Genomic DNA, 21,298 nt, shown 5'->3' on the forward strand with positions numbered 1-21,298 from the left:
AACTGTGTCTTTCTCAGTCTTTTTCATCATCTGGTAACTTGTTTGGAGCATTTCTTCTGTGAGCACCTTAACACTAAAAACTCCACCTTTGCAAGTCATAGGAAATACCGATATATCTTGAAAAAGAAACAAAAAAGTATTAATGTCTCAATTTTAATTTTTAAGGGAAAACATGACAGCTTTGGCTTCATATACTGTCCGTGCTTGCAGGGTACAATAAATACTAGCAGATTGAATGTTTGCTTATTTTATTTGCATCATTCCTCTACCTTTGCCTGCTTTTCTGCTTCTCTCGCAAAATAAACTGGCCGAAATGTGAAAGAAATCTTTATCACCAGTTTAAGGAATAGGATGTCCCCCATCCCCTGAATATCCTGCTTGCTCCCAAGAAGAGCAGAAGCGGGTACACCCGAAGGACAGGCAGTGTGTCCGTATGTGCTTCCAACTGGAAATAACCCCTGTGCTCTGGGTCAGTGTCAGTGTGTGGATACTGCGTGGGAAGCTATAGGTTAGACATTTTAACAGACCTGCCTTTTCAGGGTCTTGAAAGTTCTTATGTGTTAACATGTTTTTAAACTGTGTTGAAGTTACAGTATATACGTGATATATTTCTTACTGTGATGTATTAATATTCCCTTTTAAAGGGAAAAAAGTGTATCTTTGTACTACCCTTGTGACTCCGGCTTCAGCACAGTCAACATAGCTAAAGACAGAATTTATCAAATAGTTAACCATTTAGCTTTTAGAAAGCTGTTGCTGAATAACAACGGATTATGGCAACGGGAATGAAGTAGAAGTAAAGCATGATCTGTTCTGAGAAATACAGAATACACTCTTGTTTATAAACACCATTCATGTTGAGTTAAATTTCAGCTTAAAACTGCTTTACAGAGCTTTGAGTTAGTTTTTAGTCCTGATAGGGTATAGGTAACTTCATAAAAATCTGCTGGGCATCTGCACAGTTTAGTCCTTAGGCAGATCAATAAACAAATACTAATTTCTTTTTGGACATAGAAACTTGAACTGTAAAGACTGTCTTCTCAGTGATCGGGGTAAATACAGCTTTAATTCTTAGTAAAATCTTAATAATTCTTGGTAATATTCTGGTTGATTCTTAGTAATATCTTGATAAAAACACATGACTCAGGAAATGAAAATTCCATTTCCACTGACTCAGGGGACTCTGGGCAATTAACTTACTCCCTGTGTGCCTACCTTTAAAACAGGGTTAATGTAAGGTGTGCAGTTCAGGACGGGAAGGTAGAGGCAGGAAATGCAGCATGAATGAAGGCAAGCAGGAGTTGTGAGTGTGATTTACTGTCTTAGAATGCCACGAGGCTCTCAAAGGCAAGAAACTTCACTAATACGGAGCTCCAGTACTACTGCTGGGGGTTATAAAGTCACGAACAAACTTTGTATTTGGTTGGGATTGAAATTTTGAGTTCTTGATTTTACTGACATGAAAAATGGGAGAAACATTTTGTATGCAAATACAGGTTATAACTTGACAAAAAAAATGTGATGCAAATGAAGCTCTTCAAATATAGGTGTTGTCAGTTTGAAGAGACCTTTCCAGGGTTGTTCTGGTCTGAAAACAAAGGCTCTTCTTCACAAAGCAAAAAAGAAATAATAATTCTTGCCTGCCAACCATTTCGTCAGACAGATCACAGAGAGTAAACCTTCAAGTTAGTGTTTATTGAAGAGACTGTCAAGGAGAGGCAGTGTGATTTCCCCCTCCTTGTTCTTTCCAAATCGGTGAAGTTGTGTTGTTTCTTGAGGTGGAAGATGTAAAGCGTTCTATACCTTTCCAGTGGGGAAAAATGAGTGCAGGCTGCAGCTCTTAGTGTGGCAGCAGCATTGTTCATTCAGGAAGTTCCCCCACACAGGGATTAACAGCCTTCCCTGTATGAAGGAACTTCAGAATGAATCAGTAGCTGGCATATATCTTGATCTGAAAATTGGAGCATAGTTTTGACATAATAGGCTTATTAAAAATTTGGAAAGAATTGGGAATACGTGTATGACTTAATTACTGTGACCTGCAGGAGCTAAGGCAAGCTTCTGTGTATCTCTCTGTATGAAGTCAGCCTCCTACGTGCACCCCTTAAAGATACTTCACTGTTTACAAGAATCTGTTTAAAATATTTCACACGTGGTTTTTTCCTTCCCCAAGCCCAAGGAAGGGACCCCAAAATAAAGTGCATTTTTTTTTATTTCAGATTGTTTTTATTAATTCCTGTTTCATTTTTATTAATATATTTCATTTAGTATCTTGGTGACGTGTCTGCTGCTGTCCTAGAGATACTCCTTCCCCTGTGTTGCTGACTGCAAATGACTTAAAGCCGTAAAGTCTTTATCTGGGGGGGGGTGGGGGGTGTGTGTGTTTAATGTGTCATAGCAGTATCAATGTTTCATTATAACACAGGCAGAAGTGCCTTTAAGTGACAGTATTCTACAGAGCAAGAACGGATCTGTTATTTAGTCGTGTCCAGAATCTGGCCCGAAGTGAGAATTGGCAGCGATGCTGAATGCATGATTTGCTTTCTGGAAAATATCTTTCCCATCTGATCTCTGGGAAAATTTTACAGGAGAAAACCCTGACTTTGTGACTTGGTGCGGGACTTGCTCACAGAATAAAATTCACTTTCGTGGTTTGACAGTTTTATTTGAGTTACTCCACCAAGGTCACTTCTTTCTCCCTGCAAAAGAAAGGGAGCTGACATCGTAGGTGGGCCTATCTCCAGGAGGCTTAGAACAATGTATAACAGCAGAGAATTCAACACACAAAGCAGTTCTGAAGTGGCCTCACTCGTGTTTTGGGTACAGCAGAACAAGAATTAAAAATAGAAATTAATGATGGTAAATTTGGTTTTATTTTGAATTAGGCTTTGTTCTCCTCTGACTTGATTGTTAGTTTAATTTACTGGAGAAAGGATTTGATCTTGATTAACAGTGACTTGGAAGTCTCTGAATATAGTGCACTGGTCTTTGCTGAACTCTCACGCTCCCACTGTTGCTCCTTATTTTAGGTGTATCAGACTAGATCAAATTTCTGCTTCTCTTTTCTCCTTACAGCACGTGTATTTTTCAGTTGACCAACTGAAATAATCCCTTTTCTATGTTTGAGCAAAAAGATCAAACTGGTTTTTAATGTTATTAGCCCTCTCTAAAGCTGTTAGAGCAGACCTTCATGCAAAGGCACATGCAGAGGAGCTCTGCATTCAGCATATTGCTTTGCTCCATTTTCCCTAAAATGCACTGGAAGCAGGGCAGGTTTTCTGGGACCTATCACACAGTGAAAGACTTCCTTCTTGAATGAGTATTGTTACGAGTATCAGATGTTCCTGAATGTTGGAACTTGTTTTGGGGGGAAGAAGAAATGTTTATTCCATTCGAACTTGTTTTACCTGGCATGAACATTGCTATTGGAATTCATCTCAAGTACAGTACTGCTGCTCCTATGTGGCTGATGTTTTTCAAGGAAATCATAGGCCTAAAAATAGTCTGCATAAACAACAGTAAGAGGTTTTGTACTTTCAGTTCCAGGTTTTAGCAATATCTTGTTGTTAGTTTCTAATTGTCAGTTTCCAAAATCCATTAAGCTGATTAGCAGAGTGTTGAAAAACAAACCCAAATTTTAAAAATAATACTTTTAAACAATCCACCTTTTGTGGAAACCTCTGCATAAAATGTTCTCCTTAGATCAGTCAAGTACGGAAATGCTGGTTCATTGTAGTATCCTTTATGAACATGTTATGTTTGGGACATTTTTAAGCATCTTCCAACTTGTGAAATTGCCACATGATTCTGAAATCACGGTCCCTAAGACCCTAAGGAGAATGTAATACGGAAACACTCATAGTAGTTGGAATCCATGGCTGTTACATGTTTAACATCCTCTGCGTACTGAACAGAGCTTTACTTCTTTACCTTTGGATAAAAAAAAAGAAAAGTAAAATTACTTCACAGCCTCGGAGAGATGAGGAAACACTGGAAACACAATTTGTCACCAGCTTCATCCTTTTCTGTCTCCTGGTCACTTGTCATGATGGAAATTTATCTTCACATGTTGTATCATGTTTTTAGCAGCACGTTTACTATGATACATTTTCATGTGTTCAAAATTCTGTAGTTCAGTTTAAACAATTACTTTTCATTTGTTTCTGAAACAAGAACGTCATGCAGGTCCTGGTGAGAAGGGCATTACACTGAGGTATACAACTGTTTTTCCTCCTTCCTCTGCTCTTCATTAGGTGTTTCAGGAAGTCAGTTGGAGAGTAGGGGCTGAAGCTGAGGGCTAAGACCCTTCCTGATTTTAATGGGAGTTTGCTTTCTGATCTGTGAATCTGGGACATGGCTACCTATCCCTCCCCACCCCTTCAAACTGTTGCCTGCAAATGTAGGTAATGCTCTTCCAGCATATCTACCTATGTGTAGGGATCAGAAGGGAAAACCCAGCTTTGTGATTTCTGCTTCATAAAAAAAAAGAGTTCACACAAAGGAATTTAAAAGGAAACTCTTAAAAGCAAGGATATTGGGTTTAAGACCATAATTAATAATTAATGTTAGGGATAAAGTTACCTGTAGGAGCACTGCTAGATCTCCTCATAGTACTGCAGCGGAAGGTGTCTGAGCATGGGGCTCCCTTGCTGCATACTGAGTGTTGGGCAGTGTGCTTGGGGGGTGGACAGCATTAAATCTGCATCCTGGAGCTGCTGGGTTTGCTCTGTCTTTAGTGTCACCGTAACACCATTATAGAACAGAGTTAACAGATTGGTTCCTTGAGATTTTTCCTCTTTGAGTTGAAGTCAAGGATAATTAGGAGGTTACAATTAATTGGTAAGAATCTTTTAAAGACTCCAGGGTATTCTCTTTAGCTAATGCCTAATGAATTTGAATAAGATAGATCTTTTTATACCCATTTTGCCTACTACTGCTAGTGAAAACGGGTACCAACTATGAACAGAAAAGATCAGTATTCCCTCTCACTTAACTGAGCTTGTCAGGAAATTGGTTTGGGAATTTCATTTACTGAAGGAATTATATGGACAATAATTTTTTTTAAATGCTCATCTAACTTTCAGGAAAATAGCATGTAGGTAAGGTGAGTCGTTGCTTTACTGTTATCAGGAGCAGATTATGTTGTACAATTTATATATTACAAAAATTAAACTATTTGTATGTTTGTTAATGGAAGGAGCTGAGCAGGAGGGGTTGGAATGAGATTTCCAGACCTGATCAATAAAACTGTGGACTTGGCCCTCTGCTGGGTGCTGCCTGGAAGTGCATGGTTTAAATACGAGTGCTTGAATGTTGAGCAGTTTCAGTATGTTTAGCATTTTGTGAATCTGATGCATTAAAATACAAGAAATCTTATCTCGGAAAGTGTCGGCTGCTAAAGCGTTGTCTGTTTTGAGAATTAAAAGTGACCCTTTCTTTCCTCTCCCCAGTTTCCTAGACAAGATTGACATAGTCAAACAAAATGAGTATACACCGTCTGACCAGGTAAGGAAAGTTTCATTAAGAAGTTACACAATTTATCTGTCCCCTCTGTCTTTCAGGATCATACTGATTTTCCAATTGCCATTTTTGGCACTAACACAGGTACTACCATGTACTGTACCTATTTAAGTATTCCAGTAAAAATTACATTATCATTTGGATTGAGATCATGTTTATTAAATGAAAATGTGCCTAGATTCAAGATTTCCATCATGCTTCTGTGACTGAAACTCAAGTATCCATTTGCAGGAGAAATGTATAATGTTTTGCTCTCCTTGCTGAATAGCCATCATGAACTTTGTATGATGCAAAGTTGGTTGGTATCTTCTCAGCCCCACTGGCTCCCACTGATACCACATTTTGTATAAATAACCTTGTTAGAAAAACTTAATTTTTATCAGAGTAGAAGTTGTAGTTTTCATTTGGTTACAGGTAATCTGAGGATCTTTTTAGGACCAAATCCGTAATCCAAACCCACATGTATATTCCTAACTTTCTGCCCATAAATAATGCAATTAAGCATGTAGTGCATTTTCATAGGATAAATAACCAAAAAACGTATTCATGTCCCAGAACTTTCACAGACAGTATTGGTGAGGAGAGAGCGGTTTGTATCCTTCAAAGTTGTTCAAGAATAAATCGGTCACCCTTTTAAAAAGCAGAGGGTTCTCATAAATGAGGCTTTCTTGTCATGGAGGTAATTCCACTATTTTCAAAAAACAAGATATCAGAAATACAGGTTATTCTAGTTGAAATTTGGAGCAACTAATCTTCAGACACGAAACTTCAAAACAAGCATCAGTTTTATATTGGAGGCAAAGGGTCTGCTGCAGGATCAAAACCTTCAGTGCCCTGTTCCCTGTTTCTGCAGTACAGCATACACTGGCAGCGCTGGGTAAAAAGTTTGTATTTCTGTTGCTGGAAATACGAAGAATTGTGAAGTATCTGTGTTGAATCCGTGACTTTCCCTTTTTTCCCTAGGATCTTCTCAGATGCAGAGTTCTGACATCAGGAATTTTTGAAACCAAGTTTCAGGTGGATAAAGTAAATTTTCAGTAAGTATTCCTTTTTTTTTTTTTTTCCTTTTAATACAATGCAGACAGTGCCAGGGTAAATCAGGGGACAGTCTCCCATATAGTCATTGAGATTTCTGTATTTCTCAAGTGGCTGTTTAATAGAAAGCAAGTAATTTATGGGGTTTTTTAATTTAGTTGTTTGGCTTTCAAAAGAAATGCAAATTGAAGTGTAGTCTTCTACTTTTATTTCAAATCTCAAAGAACAAAATATCTTAAATCTGTTTTTACTAATGCATGAGTGTTTGATTCATTGCTGGTGTATATAGTTACATATTTGACCAAAATCTTTGTACATATCCAAGTAACAGAAAATGCATGTTCTCTTTACTGTCCCAGCTTGACCTGAATAAAAACTGACGAGTTTTAGTCTGGTTTCATTGACTGTAAATCTGTGATACTTGCTCCAGCAAATGATTTTTTTGTAGGACCTTATTTAATGTCTTAGTTTTTAAGGGTGAAAACGAATCTGCAGTGTACATGCACAAGAGTTTCTTACTTCAAGTGTATGTGTTGATGAAAGTAAACATAAGTATGTTTTGTGAGGAACGCTCTGGGTACACATGCTTGGGGAACTGTTAACCTGTTCAGGATCTCATAATCCTAGATTCCTTTTAGCTTCTATGACATGGAAGTCCTAAAATTTCTTAGGTTTTCTGTTTGCATTTGGGGGGGAAGAAGATCCAAAACCACAATGTGTTCTGACTCAGTTTGGTTTTCTTTCTTAGCATGTTTGATGTTGGAGGGCAACGAGATGAACGCCGAAAATGGATCCAGTGTTTTAATGGTATGACTAGAATTTATGTTTGTTGTATGAAGTAATTCTCTGCAAAATTTGAATTCCCAGTCTTCATTTTCTCACTGTGTGAAAGCAAAAGCTAGTGAATATATTTTTGTCTTTGGTGTCTGGACAAACTCTGAAGCTGTGCTAAAAGTCTGTCTTTTTGTAGAAATGCTGTCTTACAGAATAGAGCAGAATGCAACTTAGAATTCATCGTCTTTTGCTATGGTCATTGTCATAGAGTATCACCTGAATACGTTACATATGTGTGGAACTACTGTGCAGTATTTTCTTCTGTGCCATTAATAACAGATTTGTTTGGGGTTTACCTCTGCTCCTTCCTCTTCCTGTTACCTCGTGATCTGACTCATCTCTTCTGCTGATGCTGTCTGAGGAGATGAGCTTGGAAGTCACTGTAGGGGGTCTGGAGCAGCACAGCCACACAGAAGCAGAGATCTGGATTCTGTGATCTTGGAATACCTCCCGGGAAAGAGATAGGGTCTCTAAGCCAGAATAGTACAGTGTAGGAGAACTAGAATGATAAACCATGAATACACAGTAATCTATTATTACTATTCACATAGATCAAATGTCCTGTTTGTTCTGATGTCTTCCTGCAAGGGCCTCCCTGTCCTTTCCCAGTAGCTCAGAGTCGCTTTCTAGATTTTAACAACTTTTAAACCTTCTTTAAATTTCTCTCTTAGCTTTCTTCAGTTTCTCTCTCTTGCTTCTGTTCCTTTCCTTTCTACACTTCCTGCCATCCTGTCAGCTCCTGTTCTGTGGCCTGCTTCTCCTGTCTTTAATGGTTTCTGCAGTTTCTTTTTTTATTTCTGGTACTTACAATGCTGTCACTAATAGCATTTCAGCCTGTTCTTCTCATGAAGCTGAAAATCTGGCTGCTTTTTATTGAACTTTGGGATTCCTGGATATTTCTTCTGAAGAAATAACTGATGGGTATTTCTCGATTTAGATGTGACTGCTATCATATTTGTGGTGGCGAGCAGTAGCTACAACATGGTTATACGAGAGGACAATCAGACCAATCGGCTTCAAGAAGCACTAAACCTCTTCAAGAGTATCTGGAACAACAGGTCTGTGAATTGAAGTTCCATTGCTTGTATCAAATAAATTAGTAATCATGTCATATACAATAGTCAAGACTTGTGTACTGGTTAGGATAGAGTTAATACTCTTTGTGCATAGGGTGCTGTGGTTTAGATTTGGACTGAAACAGTACTGGTAGCACACTAATGTTGTAGCTGTTGCTGAACAGTGTTTGCAGAGCTTCAAGGCCTTCTCAGTTTCTCACTCTGCTCCTGCTCAGTGATAGACTGGGGATGTGCAGTAGGTTGGGAATGGGCAGATGACCCAAGCAAATCAAAGAGGTATTCTGTACCATATAAAATCGCGCTTGGCAATTAAAGGGTAACAAGACGGTTCAGGAGGGTTACCCACCTTGGTCTACTCACACAAGGTGGTGAGCAATTGCCTTTGCATCCTTGGTTTGGTTTGGTTTCCTTTGTTCTCTCTTCCATTTATCCTTCACTTATTAAACAATTATTATTTACATTTTTTATCTTGACCCCCAAATTTTCGTGCTTTATTCTTCCTCTCCTCTTCCTCTGTCCTGCTGAGGGGGAAGGTGAGCTGCTGTATGGTGCTTTGCTGCCCACCGGGGTTAGCCCACAACCACAGCACAGCCTCTGTTATGTGCTTCTCACAGCGCAGTCAGAGCTCGAGTTCAGTCACAGTTGCCTCCCTGGTACATTAATGGCTGATACACTCACCTGATTGAAGAAAACTCTGGAGAGTTACAAATTGGCAATTGCCGTATTGAGGCTGTAAAAAGCAGTGATAGAATAGCACATTAAAAATTCGATGTGTTTGGATCAGCAACAGAAAGTGGGCAACTTCCATTGCCCACAGTAGAGGGTGTATACACCTGGAATTACACCACAGGGATTCAGGCGTAAAAGGAACCTTTGAGAATTATTATAGTGTGTCATACAACTGTTGTCTCCAGAACTGGATTAAGTTGCTTTTTGCAATGTGATCCTACCTATGCCTTCTCAGAGTGTTTTGTTTCCGTTTTCTACAGGTGGCTACGGACCATTTCAGTAATTCTTTTCCTGAATAAACAAGATTTGCTAGCAGAGAAAGTTTTGGCTGGGAAATCTAAAATTGAAGACTACTTTCCAGAATTTGCTCGCTACACTACACCAGATGATGGTAAGATTTTTAAGTTTTACTGGCAGTTTCCTTGTTCATCATATTTGTAATGTTTTTCAGCTAAGACTTTTAAAACTCTTAAATAGATGTAATCGTCATTGTCTTTCAGCCAAACTAATGTTAAATTTTAGGTATTAATAATGAGAGAATCCTGACTTTTATACATTTAATATATTAATCATCATGCCAAAATCCTCTTACTTGGCTGATGTAGACCACGGTACAGCTTGTCACTAATACATCCTCTGGACTCCCCCTGCTCATACCTGTGGTCATTTCTCTAACCTGCTGAATGCCGTGTCCTATGGCCACCATAATATGCCTTTGTTCTCCTGAAATCTTGCTGTTTTGAATAACATTTTATGGATTGTCTCATAGTTTTGCAAATTATATTTCTATTGTATGTGAGCAGAAAACAGAACAAGTTATGATTTGTAGGTGCTATCACCAAAAAACATCTGTTTTAATGAGATACTTATTTTATTATTAATCAGCAACACCAGAGCCTGGTGAGGATCCCAGAGTTACAAGGGCCAAGTATTTTATTAGAGATGAGTTTCTTGTAAGTATTTCCTTTCTTTCAGTATTTCTTACGTGATTCTTCTCAACTATAAGCTCTTACACACCTTCTACTATTGCAAAATGCTGCCACTTTTGGTGTTTAGATTTAACATACACACTGAATAAAACACATTTAAGAGCTTTACTGCTCCTTGTTAGCTGCTCTTTCGATATTTGTTGACACAGTACATAATAATTAAATAGCAAAAGAATTGTAAGAATTAATAAACCCTAAATAGAATGATGAGTGAAGTCCTGCTGTTATTAATGGGGCCAGTTCAAGTTCTCAGTCAGTTCTGAAATGCCCTGGTGTGCAGTGACCTTCTGAACGTATAATTCTGATAATTTTAAATGTGATGTTTTAGGTGAGAGAATGAAAAATTGTGGGCATTTTGCCTCTTAGTTGCCCCTTTGAAAATGCAATTCACATACATATTGTGTGTATTCACCTGAATGAATTCACCTGAGGTTTGAGAAGATGGGGGTTTTCCCCACTCAGTTTTATTTTAACCCAATACCTCTCTCTTCTTTTAACAGAGAATCAGCACAGCAAGTGGAGATGGAAGGCACTATTGCTATCCTCACTTCACATGTGCAGTGGATACAGAGAACATCCGGAGGGTTTTCAATGACTGTCGGGACATTATTCAGCGCATGCACCTTCGCCAATACGAGTTGTTGTGATGGAGAGCACTTTTTTCTGTGTTTTGGACTCCTTATTCCTTATTAAAAAAAAAAAAAAAAGAAAGAAAAACCCCACCCTTGCCCACATAGGGTGGAAGCGAACTGTTTGAATCTCCCATTGATTTGCACCCCTCAACTTTTTCTCCTTGCTGGACAATAGCAGCACTTCTAAGCTTGCTTCTGTACCCCTCGGACAGTTTGAGATGGCCCCTAACACTTAAAAGGCCATTTCCATGAGGATTCCCTAACACTGTTATTAACAAAAAAGAAAAAAAAATAATTAAAAAAAGGAAATAAAAACTAATTAATGAAAAGCCCTGAATGTGGAGCACCTGAGAGAATTGGTGATAAAAAAATGAAACGTAAAACAAAAATTGGGGAGAGAAAAATAGGTAATTGAGCACTGTTGTGGGCATAATCATGTAACCCTTGATCTCCACTTTGTATCATTCACTGCATCAGACTAAAGAAGGTGCCAAGTCACAGACCAAGTTTGAAGACAGACACTTGAGTTTGGTTCTCTGACTGTAATGTGGCTTTGAACGGAAATACTGACAATTCTACAACAGACCTAGACAGTGCAAAAACCAACTGCTACCTTTCACAAGGGTATTTTTAAAACCAGTCTTGGTGGTCTAAAGACAACCATGGACATTTATGAATTGAACTGCGTATGGCCTGTGATTGCAGAAAGAGTTAACCACACACTGTTTTCAGTTTGTCCACTGATGATCCCGTCTGCTATAAAAATCATTATCTGGACTGTAGTCCTCACAGTCTTTCCCTTCTTTTTCTTCTTCCCTCCCCTCATTTTTTATTTTACTGCTGGATTATTATTCTTGTACAGACTGTAAAATGTATTATTTTGTACAACTTTATTGAAAATAACTTGTAGAAGATCTTTGTGCCTTGATTATGGCTGTACCTGTACAATGAGCTAAGATGTAAGTATGTTTGATTGCGCTGTACAGCTTTGTCAACCCTATCTGCAGCATTAGCTCAAGGTAGGGAAAATTTATCTGTAGTTTAGTTTTTCTGGTTTATAAAAGAAGGAAAAATACCGTTTAGTTAAAAAAAAAAAGGAAAAAAAAAGAAAAAAAGGAAAAAAAAAAAAGAAAGAAAAAAGTACAAATTGTGCAAACTTAACCACTTTAAAAGTGAGGTCTTCAACAAGTGACCAGATGTTGCAGCATCATGCTTTTTAATTTTTAGCTTTAATTCATTTAAATCTCTATCCAAATGCAAACCATGGCTTGTTTCTACATAAACCAAATTTTGCTACAAATTATAAATGTTAGTCTTTGGTCATTCATAGTCCTTTTTTTTTTTTTTTTTTTTTTTTTTTTTTCTAGAGACAAAACCAGAACAATAACAGACACATAGGGCATCATGCAGGTCTGGTGACCATCTCTAGGCTGGGCCAAGTACCCCAGCAACCTCTGCTCACGCTGCGTGAGCTGACTGCTACCGGCATGACAAGGTGTGCACTGCCCTTGGATTTGGCCACTGAATTCCAGTTTCAAGTGACATTTTTATTTCTCTTTTAATAAAGAGATACTTTAGAACCTTTTTGTTTTATATTAACTATATAAGTAGCTTAAAGTCAAGATGTGTGGATTTTTCTTAAACTTGAATAATTTATGCAAATTATATGCTTAGAACAACATGTGGTACAGTAAAAAGAAAAAGAGCAAAAATCACTGTAGCAATAAGAGAGCATGTAATTTTAGTAACTACTACACTGCTTTATATTTTATACCTAGGTGTTTTATGTCTCTGTGAGTGTGTTACTTTTTCATGTGTCTAAACCTACGTGTACAATTTGTACAGTCAGAAATTACAGCTGTAATAACACATCTAGAACAGTGTTAGCCTATATTACTCAAAACACCCCTGTTCCTCCTTCATTTTCACCCCTAAACTGATCTGGATCTTACTGCAGTGACTTTAAAAGGAAAACAAAGGAAGCAAAACAAAACCACCAAAATACTTGCCTCTCTGCCTTTCACAGTAGCTTCCCTCCACCCAAGAGACTGTGTGAACTTCTTTTTTTGGGAAGAGGTCCAGTTTAAATTAAAGTGAGGTTGTGGTCAGTGATGTCTGTGCAGCTAGATATGCTTCAGGTATCAGATGCCTTTTTAATACTAAGAACTGCAACTGTTTGGAATTGTGAGGTTTTGTTGCTTTTGTGGCTAAACTTTGAATTAAAATGAATCACCTGGTCCCTTGTCACTAAAAGAGCAGGGACATGATGGAGTTCCTGTCCCACCTCTCTCAATTCAAATTACTGGTGGTAATGATACTAAATCATCTAAAAAAATCTAGCTGCGGTTGCTACTCATCTTTCAGAAAGGATCTTTCCTGTTCACAGGTTTAGGCAGTTGCCACCTGAACTTCTCAGACCTGTAGGAGAACATGACAGAAAATAGCCCGCTGCAATTTAAGAATGTATCCAGTGCCTGTAGGGTAAGGGCTGGTGTTTCCACTGGGTAAAAATGGGACACGTGTAGGGGAAAGGAAATTCATTGTGAGCCTTAATTTTAGTTACGGGAGCCAAAATCTTTAATTTAGTGCCAACCCTTATCTTTTGAAGCCTCAGAGGAGTTGGTGTAAACACCACACTTGTAAGTGGGAAAGCCTGCAGTGCTGTGAGGAATGTCCTCTCTCAGCTGAGAGAAACAAAGCACCTCTATTTAATAAACAGGAATGAAAACATAAGCTTCTTCCTCTGATAGCGAGAAGAATCCATACTGCAGTGAGCTGTGTGAGCCAGCAGCAGTGTAAGAAACCTACAGCTTTATATGAACAGAAATGTTTAGGGGATGCTTTTTTTTTTTTCCTTAAATGAGGGAAAAGGCAATTGTTTTGAATATGGTTGAGTTGCACAAGTACGGAGTGTGTGTGTCTTAATGTCTCAGTATTGCCTTTGTTAGTCTCTTTATTAGTCCATGCAGTTTGGTGGCCTGGTAAATGCAAGTCTTATTTTTAACAGCTTTCTTTTTCTTTTTTTTTTTAATACAAAACCATAAAGCTTTAATGCTTGCTATTTAATAAGTAACTGTGTTTTCTTCTGTCTCTAATTTAGTGGCCATAATTTGCAGTTAATTGAACCATTCCAATCTAATGCTTACCCATATTTCCTAGTTTTATTTATTTATTTGAACTTCTTGTTTTCATGATTGAGGACTTTCACTTCTGTCTCATTCATCTGTTTGGAAACTTCTGACCTTACAGCCAAAACTTAACTCATTCTACTCAGTATTCATTGTGATGCTGAAGTGTAAGATACCTGCAAATGTAAACACTACCACTTTTATTAATAAAAGCAAATACAGTGTTTTAGGGCACATTTGCATCACTATAGTCGAGGTTGTGTCAGTATTTCCATTGTAAACCCATAGAGGGTCTATATCTTGGCACTAAATTGCCCTAAGCTAAATCTTTGCCATACAAGGCTTCTGCTCGAGCATGAATTTGGTGGGTTGGTTTTTAAACCGTTTCCAACACAAACTCTTGTCTGTTTTAAGTTATACAACTGTTTTGTTGGATGGGGGTTGGTTTAAAAAAAAAAGCAAAACAAAACAAAACCTAACAACAAAACCAACAAACAAACCTGGTTCAAGATTGTTTTTGGCACTTCTGTAACTCAGAAATGGTTTTGATTTTAAAACATAACCTTTGGCAAGCCAGTAACCTACAATATGGTCTGATCACTTTGGGTATTTTGTAAAAATAATAATAAATTGTAGAGATGTTGTGGTTTAAAAATCAGCTACTGTGCATTTGCAGTAACTTATTTCAACCCAAGAACTTGTAGCAGTTTTTACATTAGTAAACATACTCAGCAGCCAGTGTGATGCAGCAGAACAGTGATAGCTCCTGAAGGGTTGTGGGCTTTTAATCATGTGGAGAAGGAAAGCCGCTACAGACTAAAAGAAAAGATTCAGCTGCCTCTGAAAGCATCAACACCTGCTCTCATAGAGGCTGAAGCTGGAGCTCTGTTAATTTGGCTGGAGCAGACTTTGATGCTAAAGCATATGAAAGCATGCTGGGTCAGGTGTCAGAGACAAGAGCCCTCAGGGCTTATCTTTGTTTATCCAAAAACTATTTTGAATTGTGGCATCGAGGATAGGATTTAACTCGGAGTATGTCAGTAACTCCAGATGAACTGAAGCTCATTCTGTTCCAGTGTGTTGCACATAATTGATACCTGCAGGATAATTTTATTACAGCAGTAAATCTATGCACAGAAATATTAATGTTCATCACTTTAGAATCTGAGCACCTTGTAATTAGTCATGGCGTGATATTCCTGTAAATGATGTGGAATGTTTTGTCTTTATATCCTAGTTTTCAATGTCAAAAATCATGTACCAGGAACAACAAAAGATATAAATGTGGTTTACACGGGAAACTGACCACAGATATGGAGGTAGACACATGACAGCCGAGTACCAGTCCAGTGCCTTAGTGACAATACTGTTGGTGGTTGGTGCTATACAAATGTCTAGGATTGATAAAGTTGTTTTAAGTTATAAAATCAGTAACTTATTCTGGAAGAGAGGAAGTTCTCTTCTTTACCCACCTGTATCTAGTATGCTATGTGTATTTCTAACAATGCTGGCACTCAAAAGACCTCTTCCATGGAAGAAGATGATAAAATTCCTGCTAACTGTAAGAAGCAGGATATGGGCCATAGATTACTATCAGAGGAAATCTCACACAAGAACAGGTCATCATCCCTAAAATACATGTTGAGTTTGTATAGCAGTAAAATTATTTACAGTTTGCAACCCAATCCCAAAACTGTACCTTCTTCCTCAGCTTGATATTCCTGAAAATCCATCCATTGGGAAAAAGTCTGTTCTACGCAACCTTTGAAGTGTCTTTGCAAACGAAAATAAGCTACAAAAGGGATTTCTGAACCTCTGCTGATGAAAGCCGTTACACTGAAAAACCTCTCTGGTGACAGATGAGACAGAAATTCCAAGAGTGAATTTATTTTAATCCTGGTTGTAACCAGTTTGCTTAAATACTGTGAGTGGGTGTGTTTCAGTTACTAGGTAGTAAACTGCTTTAGAGTATTTCTACTGTATATTGCAGAGATTGCCAAAACTTCAGCCACAAGTACTGGCTTCGTAATTAATTGTTTTCAACCCCAATTCTCATCTTATTAAATGTTAAAACGTCTTTTTACCCTGTCTACTTTTAATGGACTTAGCTGAGCAAAATGGGTGCAGTTTAAAGCACAGGTCTACTTGGAAAAGCGGCTTGGGAGGAGGTGGGGAGGCAAACTAACTTCTTTCTGCATTAAACAAAATAAGTTAGGGGTTTTGTCTAAGTTTTGGGTCCTGTAAGTGTAGCCTGGTTCTGTGGAAAAAAATAGGGAGTTCTTTAGGTTAACAACAGCAACTGCTCACTGATACCTCTGCAACAAGGGGTAACTGACCAAATATGTGCTAGATAATTTTCTTCTTAAGAAATACAACAAAAACAACCCCACACCACCAAACCAGAATTTACAGGTTTTCCTAATTCTTTTCACTTAGGAAGTCTGCCTGAAAAATCTTGATTTTAATGACAGGACAAAATACAGCCTTTAGACATTGTCCCAAATACAAAGAATGGTACATTTTTTGAGGGAGAAGATGCTGACATTAGGGTTTTTTATGTAACATAACATGCTTTCTAAGGCTGGGGTGCCAGTAGACAAATGTAAGCAAATTCAAAATTAAAATGTGAATGTATCTCTTTAATTTACCCAGTTGTTTTATTAAATTAGTTGGCTAATGCTTTCCTTTTTGTTTTTTTAATATACTAAAGTCTGGAGGGAAAACAAGCTTAGGACAGAGGTAGTAATGTTGGGAAATCTCTCAGTTCTGCTCTTCTGTTACACAGACTAATGTTTTTATGCTGTGAATTTTATGTGAATTATTAATAGTGAAGTACAGTGTTTCTATTTGTAGCTTTCTGGTATTTGATATGACTTTGGAATTGTATCATTCTTGCAATGAAAATCCTAGTGATCCAGCAGAGATTGAGAAGAGAAAGGAGCTGCTCTGTAAGGGTTATGAATTGTCACGGGAAGCTTGTGACTAAAGCTGCTTGGAAAGGGAGCCTGTTCTAGTCCTTTTTCACTTCATTACCAGTTTGGATCAGAAGAGCTTCCATAAAAAAGGGAAATGAAGAGGTTGGGCGGTAGAACCAAATAGTGTCTGCGTTAAGACCTGAAAGCGTTAATGAAAGGTATTTTAAACTTGTTTTAAGCTAGAGCCATAAGAGATGGCATGTCCTTCCTGGAGTGTGTGATGATTCATATGTATCTCAGCTTTTTTAATCTCTGCTCTCTTTTTGCTTGAAGGCACAACACCCAAAATGAAGTAACAGATTTCATGAATGTTTTGGTGCTAACGTTGGGTTCTGTTTCCCACATGACAAAACTCTGCTGGGCTATAAAGGTCCATCTATGTAAGACAGTCTGGAAGCCCAGTGCTGCCACAAGCAACAGAACTTGTTTTACCTTATTTGTGTTTTAAAACCAGGGAGCTTACAAGCACTTGCTCTTTCCAACATTATGGCCCAAAGCCTGCTACGGCTTTGTCATGTCCTCATCCCCCAGTCCACCTACGCTGAAAACGTATATGGTTGATAAGAGAGAACAGAGCAGCTGTGAAAGAACTTTACCAGACAACCTCACTGAAAGTTCAAAGGAATTAGGGAAAGCTAGGTAAGCAAAAGTCCTAAATCCATCACCTTGGACACTGAGAAATATATTTACAGGGGAAATTCTTCATTCCCCAGGTAAGTGACCCAGTTCGGGATCCTTACATAAATTTTCAAGGATGAAATATTTATCTAAAAGTCCAGGATATCTCCAACTAAGGAACCATAAAAAATGCACTTACTACGTACATTATAAAACTGGGAGACACTTCAGTGAAGCCTAAGTTCAATGATCAATATGCAAATCAATGGGAACTTGCTTTGAAGCAAGAAAAGTTTCCACTTGTTCATCTTGAAAAGTACTTGTAGCATTATGAGGCTGTGCGGTCAAGCAACCCACAGTATATAAATACAATTCCAACTTCGAAGCTGGTGTTTGAAGGAGCCTAGAATGACATGTTGGCAGCCTAAAACCCACCTTGTTTTGTCTCAGAATGCTTCTCGGTTACCTGGGAAAGTATCATGGTGTTCATTGTCTGGAATAACTGTTACCAGTAGCTGTGGATCTCAAACAAAAATGTTTACTCTTGAGGTTCTGCTTGAGAAGGAAGAATTTTTCAGCCAAAACTCATTAGCCTAACTTGATGCTCCTGTAATTTCCTACTCAAAAGTTAGCAACCTTCTCTCTAGTTGAATGTATTGGCTGATTTGTAAAGGGCTAATAATTACAAAATACAAATTGATGCTAAAAGAATTTGGAGAGAAAGAGGAGCAGAGATAGCATATAGAAAATATCAGGGTGGGTATTACTAAAAAAAAAAGGTATGGAATAAAAGGCAAACAGTTTTGTTGAAGTCGGCTCTTCTGTTTGGAATTCTTCTTTAATTCCTGGAAGGAACCACGTGAAGTTGGGTCAACAGCTGTATTATACTGAGCCCTTATTTAGGCAGGAAAACTTGAAGCAGAGTTGTTAAGAAAAGTTCTCAAAAGTGAAGCGAGAAATTTTGGTAGTTGGGTGGAATTGAATCTTGAGCATTTGATACTTGGCTTATTCTTTACTCCTTTATGAAACCAACCTTAATTTCTGTTCCACATTTCTGTAGATTTGGCTCTTCTTCACACATCTACTTTCCAGGATGCCTTTACTGCTCCTCCAAAGCATGCGGCAGAGACTTGGTCTGGCCTTCATGGTATATTTATTGGCCTCAAAATTTTATTGCATCATAGAATAGTTAGGATTGGAAAAGACCTTAAGATCATCCAGTTCCAACCCCCTGCCATGGGCAGGGACACCTCACACTGAACCATCTCACCCAAGGCTCTGTCCAGCCTGGCCTTGAACACCGCCAGGGATGGAGCACTCACAACCTCCCTGGGCAACCCATTCCAGTGCCTCACCACCCTTACAGTAAAGAACTTCTTCCTCATATCCAATCTAAACTTCCCCTGTTTAAGTTTTAACCCCTGTTTAAGTTTTAATTTATCTTTAATATGCTCATCAAAAGTCTCCTTCAATGAGAATTGTGACTCAAGAATATTTTATACACACAGTGTAGTCAAATATGCATGTAGGGAGAATTTGTTGCAGTCATTTGCTGGGTAATGAGATATTTCAGAGACATTCAGGCAAATTTAAGTGCTTTTATTTACAAAGATTTTACTGAAACTTTGTAAAAAAAAAAAAAAAAAAATCCATATTGGAGAAGACAGATAAACCCAAGAAGACACCAACATTGCATCCATTCAAAGTTTTAGAAGTTTAGTTTGCAAAATCAGTTTCTGGTACATTTAGTGTTTCATCACAGTTTAAATGATACCTTGAAACTGTTGGGTTTGATCTGACATTGCCTTTTGTTTATTGACCTGAAGTGGGGAGAGCTTGGATATTACAATTTTTCTGCAAAGGGTTATTCACCAAATGTCTGGCTCTGTTATAGGTCCCTAGTTTTCTCCTCAAGGAAAGGTGAAAGTAAATGCTTTCCTTATATATATAAACCCCCCCCCCCCCCCAAAATCTGTTACTGCAATCAAAATAAGAGATACATACATGTAAAGACAAAAGAACAGTTTTAAGATTCAAACACTGAAGTAGTATGAAGAAATTACTAGAGCTGATGAAGCACTGGTGGTTTATAGATGTTCCTTACTCATCTCAGAAAGTATTTTTTCTTTCTTGGTTTGGGACACATGACATTGAGGTCCTGTATTTCCTTGGGAAAATACCTTTTAATATTTTAAAATATTTTTAAAATATATTCTGACTTTTTTTAATTCAAAAATTTTCTTAGGAAAATAATCTGACTGCTTAATCTCAGTGTCTGTTCCGAGGACGCTACTGTTTTCTCACGTCTAGGAGATGGAAACTGCCAAAACCTTTTTGTCAAGGATATTTCCATTGGTCTCCAGCCTCAGCCTGTCACTCCCCCCCAGTTCTTTCCTCTTAAAAAATGGCCAGTGCTTCCATAAGCACTGAAATGTTACCTGTCTTCCGGACTGCAGGCAATTGAGCAATCATCTAGCACAGGGAGAGAATGTGTCTGTTGTGCCTGTTTCAATCTTGCCTTCTGTTTTGAAACTTTTCCTTTCTGTTGACAGAGCAAAAAGAACATTACCCTGGGCTCACAAAAATGCTGAAGAAATGTTTCACAAAGGGTTGCTTCACCACTGCAGGGCAGCACACAACAGCACAACTTGCGCTCTGCTGCAGTTCAGGTGGTGGTCTGTACTTTCTATGCTGAAATCTTAAATACAGTAAGCCCTTTAACTAAGACAGTGACCCCACCTAAGACAACTTATTTCTGAACAGGGCTTTTTGGCTTTTTCTACCATGCAATTTCATGGACTGCATGGAAGAAGATGTAATTTCTTTGTACTACTTTTCAGTTAGAAACTGAATGAGAATAAAGGACTTTTTAAATGATTAATCAGCAATGCGGTTGGCTGTCCTCCAAATCCCAGAACATCCCTCACCCTCCGCTTTCTTACAGTTACATTCATACAGTTGGGGAACAGGAGTCGATCTGAAGAGAGACAAAGGGACTCTGTTTCTCTCACATGGTCTCCATTTCGGTAACGCCTGTCTCCTTGCCCGGGGTCAGATTGTATGATCAGTTTTCATTTTAGACTTATCCCTTCTTCATCCATCTGTAACTTCTTAGGTCCTTGTGTTGCTGGGTACCCTCTTGGCCTGTTGCCTTCAGTCAGCACCAGAGCTGAAGCCATCCCCTCTGGGGCCCCTCAGCACCCCCAGGATGGTCTGCACTAAGGTCTTGAGGTTAGCACAGCCACTGCTTTGGGGATCTACCTGCATGCATAGGGGAACAGAAATAGTCTGCCCTGTATGGTTACAGACCTCCTAAGAGCCTCAGGAACGGAGAGATGGGCTCACACAGCACACTTCTGCCCAGAAATGAAACGGGTAACTAACGCCAGTAGTGTTACTTACAGGGAGTACAGTTGGTTTATTAAGATGTGTTTTTCACATCAAAGCCTTCAGGATTTTGTCTTAGGCTGACAGTAATGTCCCGTCTCCCCCCCAGAAAAAATTGTTTGCAATGAGAAAAGGCAGTAGTGTTATTTGACGCTATTCTCCAGCAAGTTTCGGGTACACAGAATTACACCGGTGCTTGGTCATAAAACTTTACCACTAGAATCAAACCCTAATAATCTTCCACTTCCATTCTACCAAAGTTACCTTTCCTATTCTTTTTTTTCCCCTGTTTGATAGGGTTTTTTTCAGCTCCACCATAACATTTGATCACCACTATCAACGTGCTGCTGCTGCTCAATATCCTCTCCAGGAAGC

The 21,298-nt window shown here is 38.4% G+C and overlaps 1 protein-coding gene across 6 annotated transcripts in view; it reads left to right on the forward strand.

Annotated features, from left to right (window-relative positions):
* The window catches only part of GNAS (GNAS complex locus), a 158,376-nt gene extending 141,754 nt beyond the window's left edge, over positions 1 to 16,622 (forward strand). For all 6 annotated transcript variants that reach the window (XM_065691974.1, XM_065691980.1, XM_065691976.1 and 3 more), the window contains exons 6-12: positions 5,451 to 5,505; positions 6,484 to 6,557; positions 7,304 to 7,362; positions 8,327 to 8,447; positions 9,455 to 9,585; positions 10,080 to 10,147; positions 10,684 to 16,622. In XM_065691974.1, coding sequence (XP_065548046.1) covers positions 5,451 to 5,505; positions 6,484 to 6,557; positions 7,304 to 7,362; positions 8,327 to 8,447; positions 9,455 to 9,585; positions 10,080 to 10,147; positions 10,684 to 10,830 — 655 coding nt within the window. In that variant the 3' untranslated portion in view covers positions 10,831 to 16,622. The remainder of the gene's footprint in view (positions 1 to 5,450; positions 5,506 to 6,483; positions 6,558 to 7,303; positions 7,363 to 8,326; positions 8,448 to 9,454; positions 9,586 to 10,079; positions 10,148 to 10,683) is intronic.
* Positions 16,623 to 21,298: the final 4,676 nt, after the last annotated feature.

The sequence above is a fragment of the Lathamus discolor genome, chromosome 11 (assembly GCF_037157495.1).
Source record: "Lathamus discolor isolate bLatDis1 chromosome 11, bLatDis1.hap1, whole genome shotgun sequence".
NCBI lineage: Eukaryota > Metazoa > Chordata > Aves > Psittaciformes > Psittacidae > Lathamus > Lathamus discolor.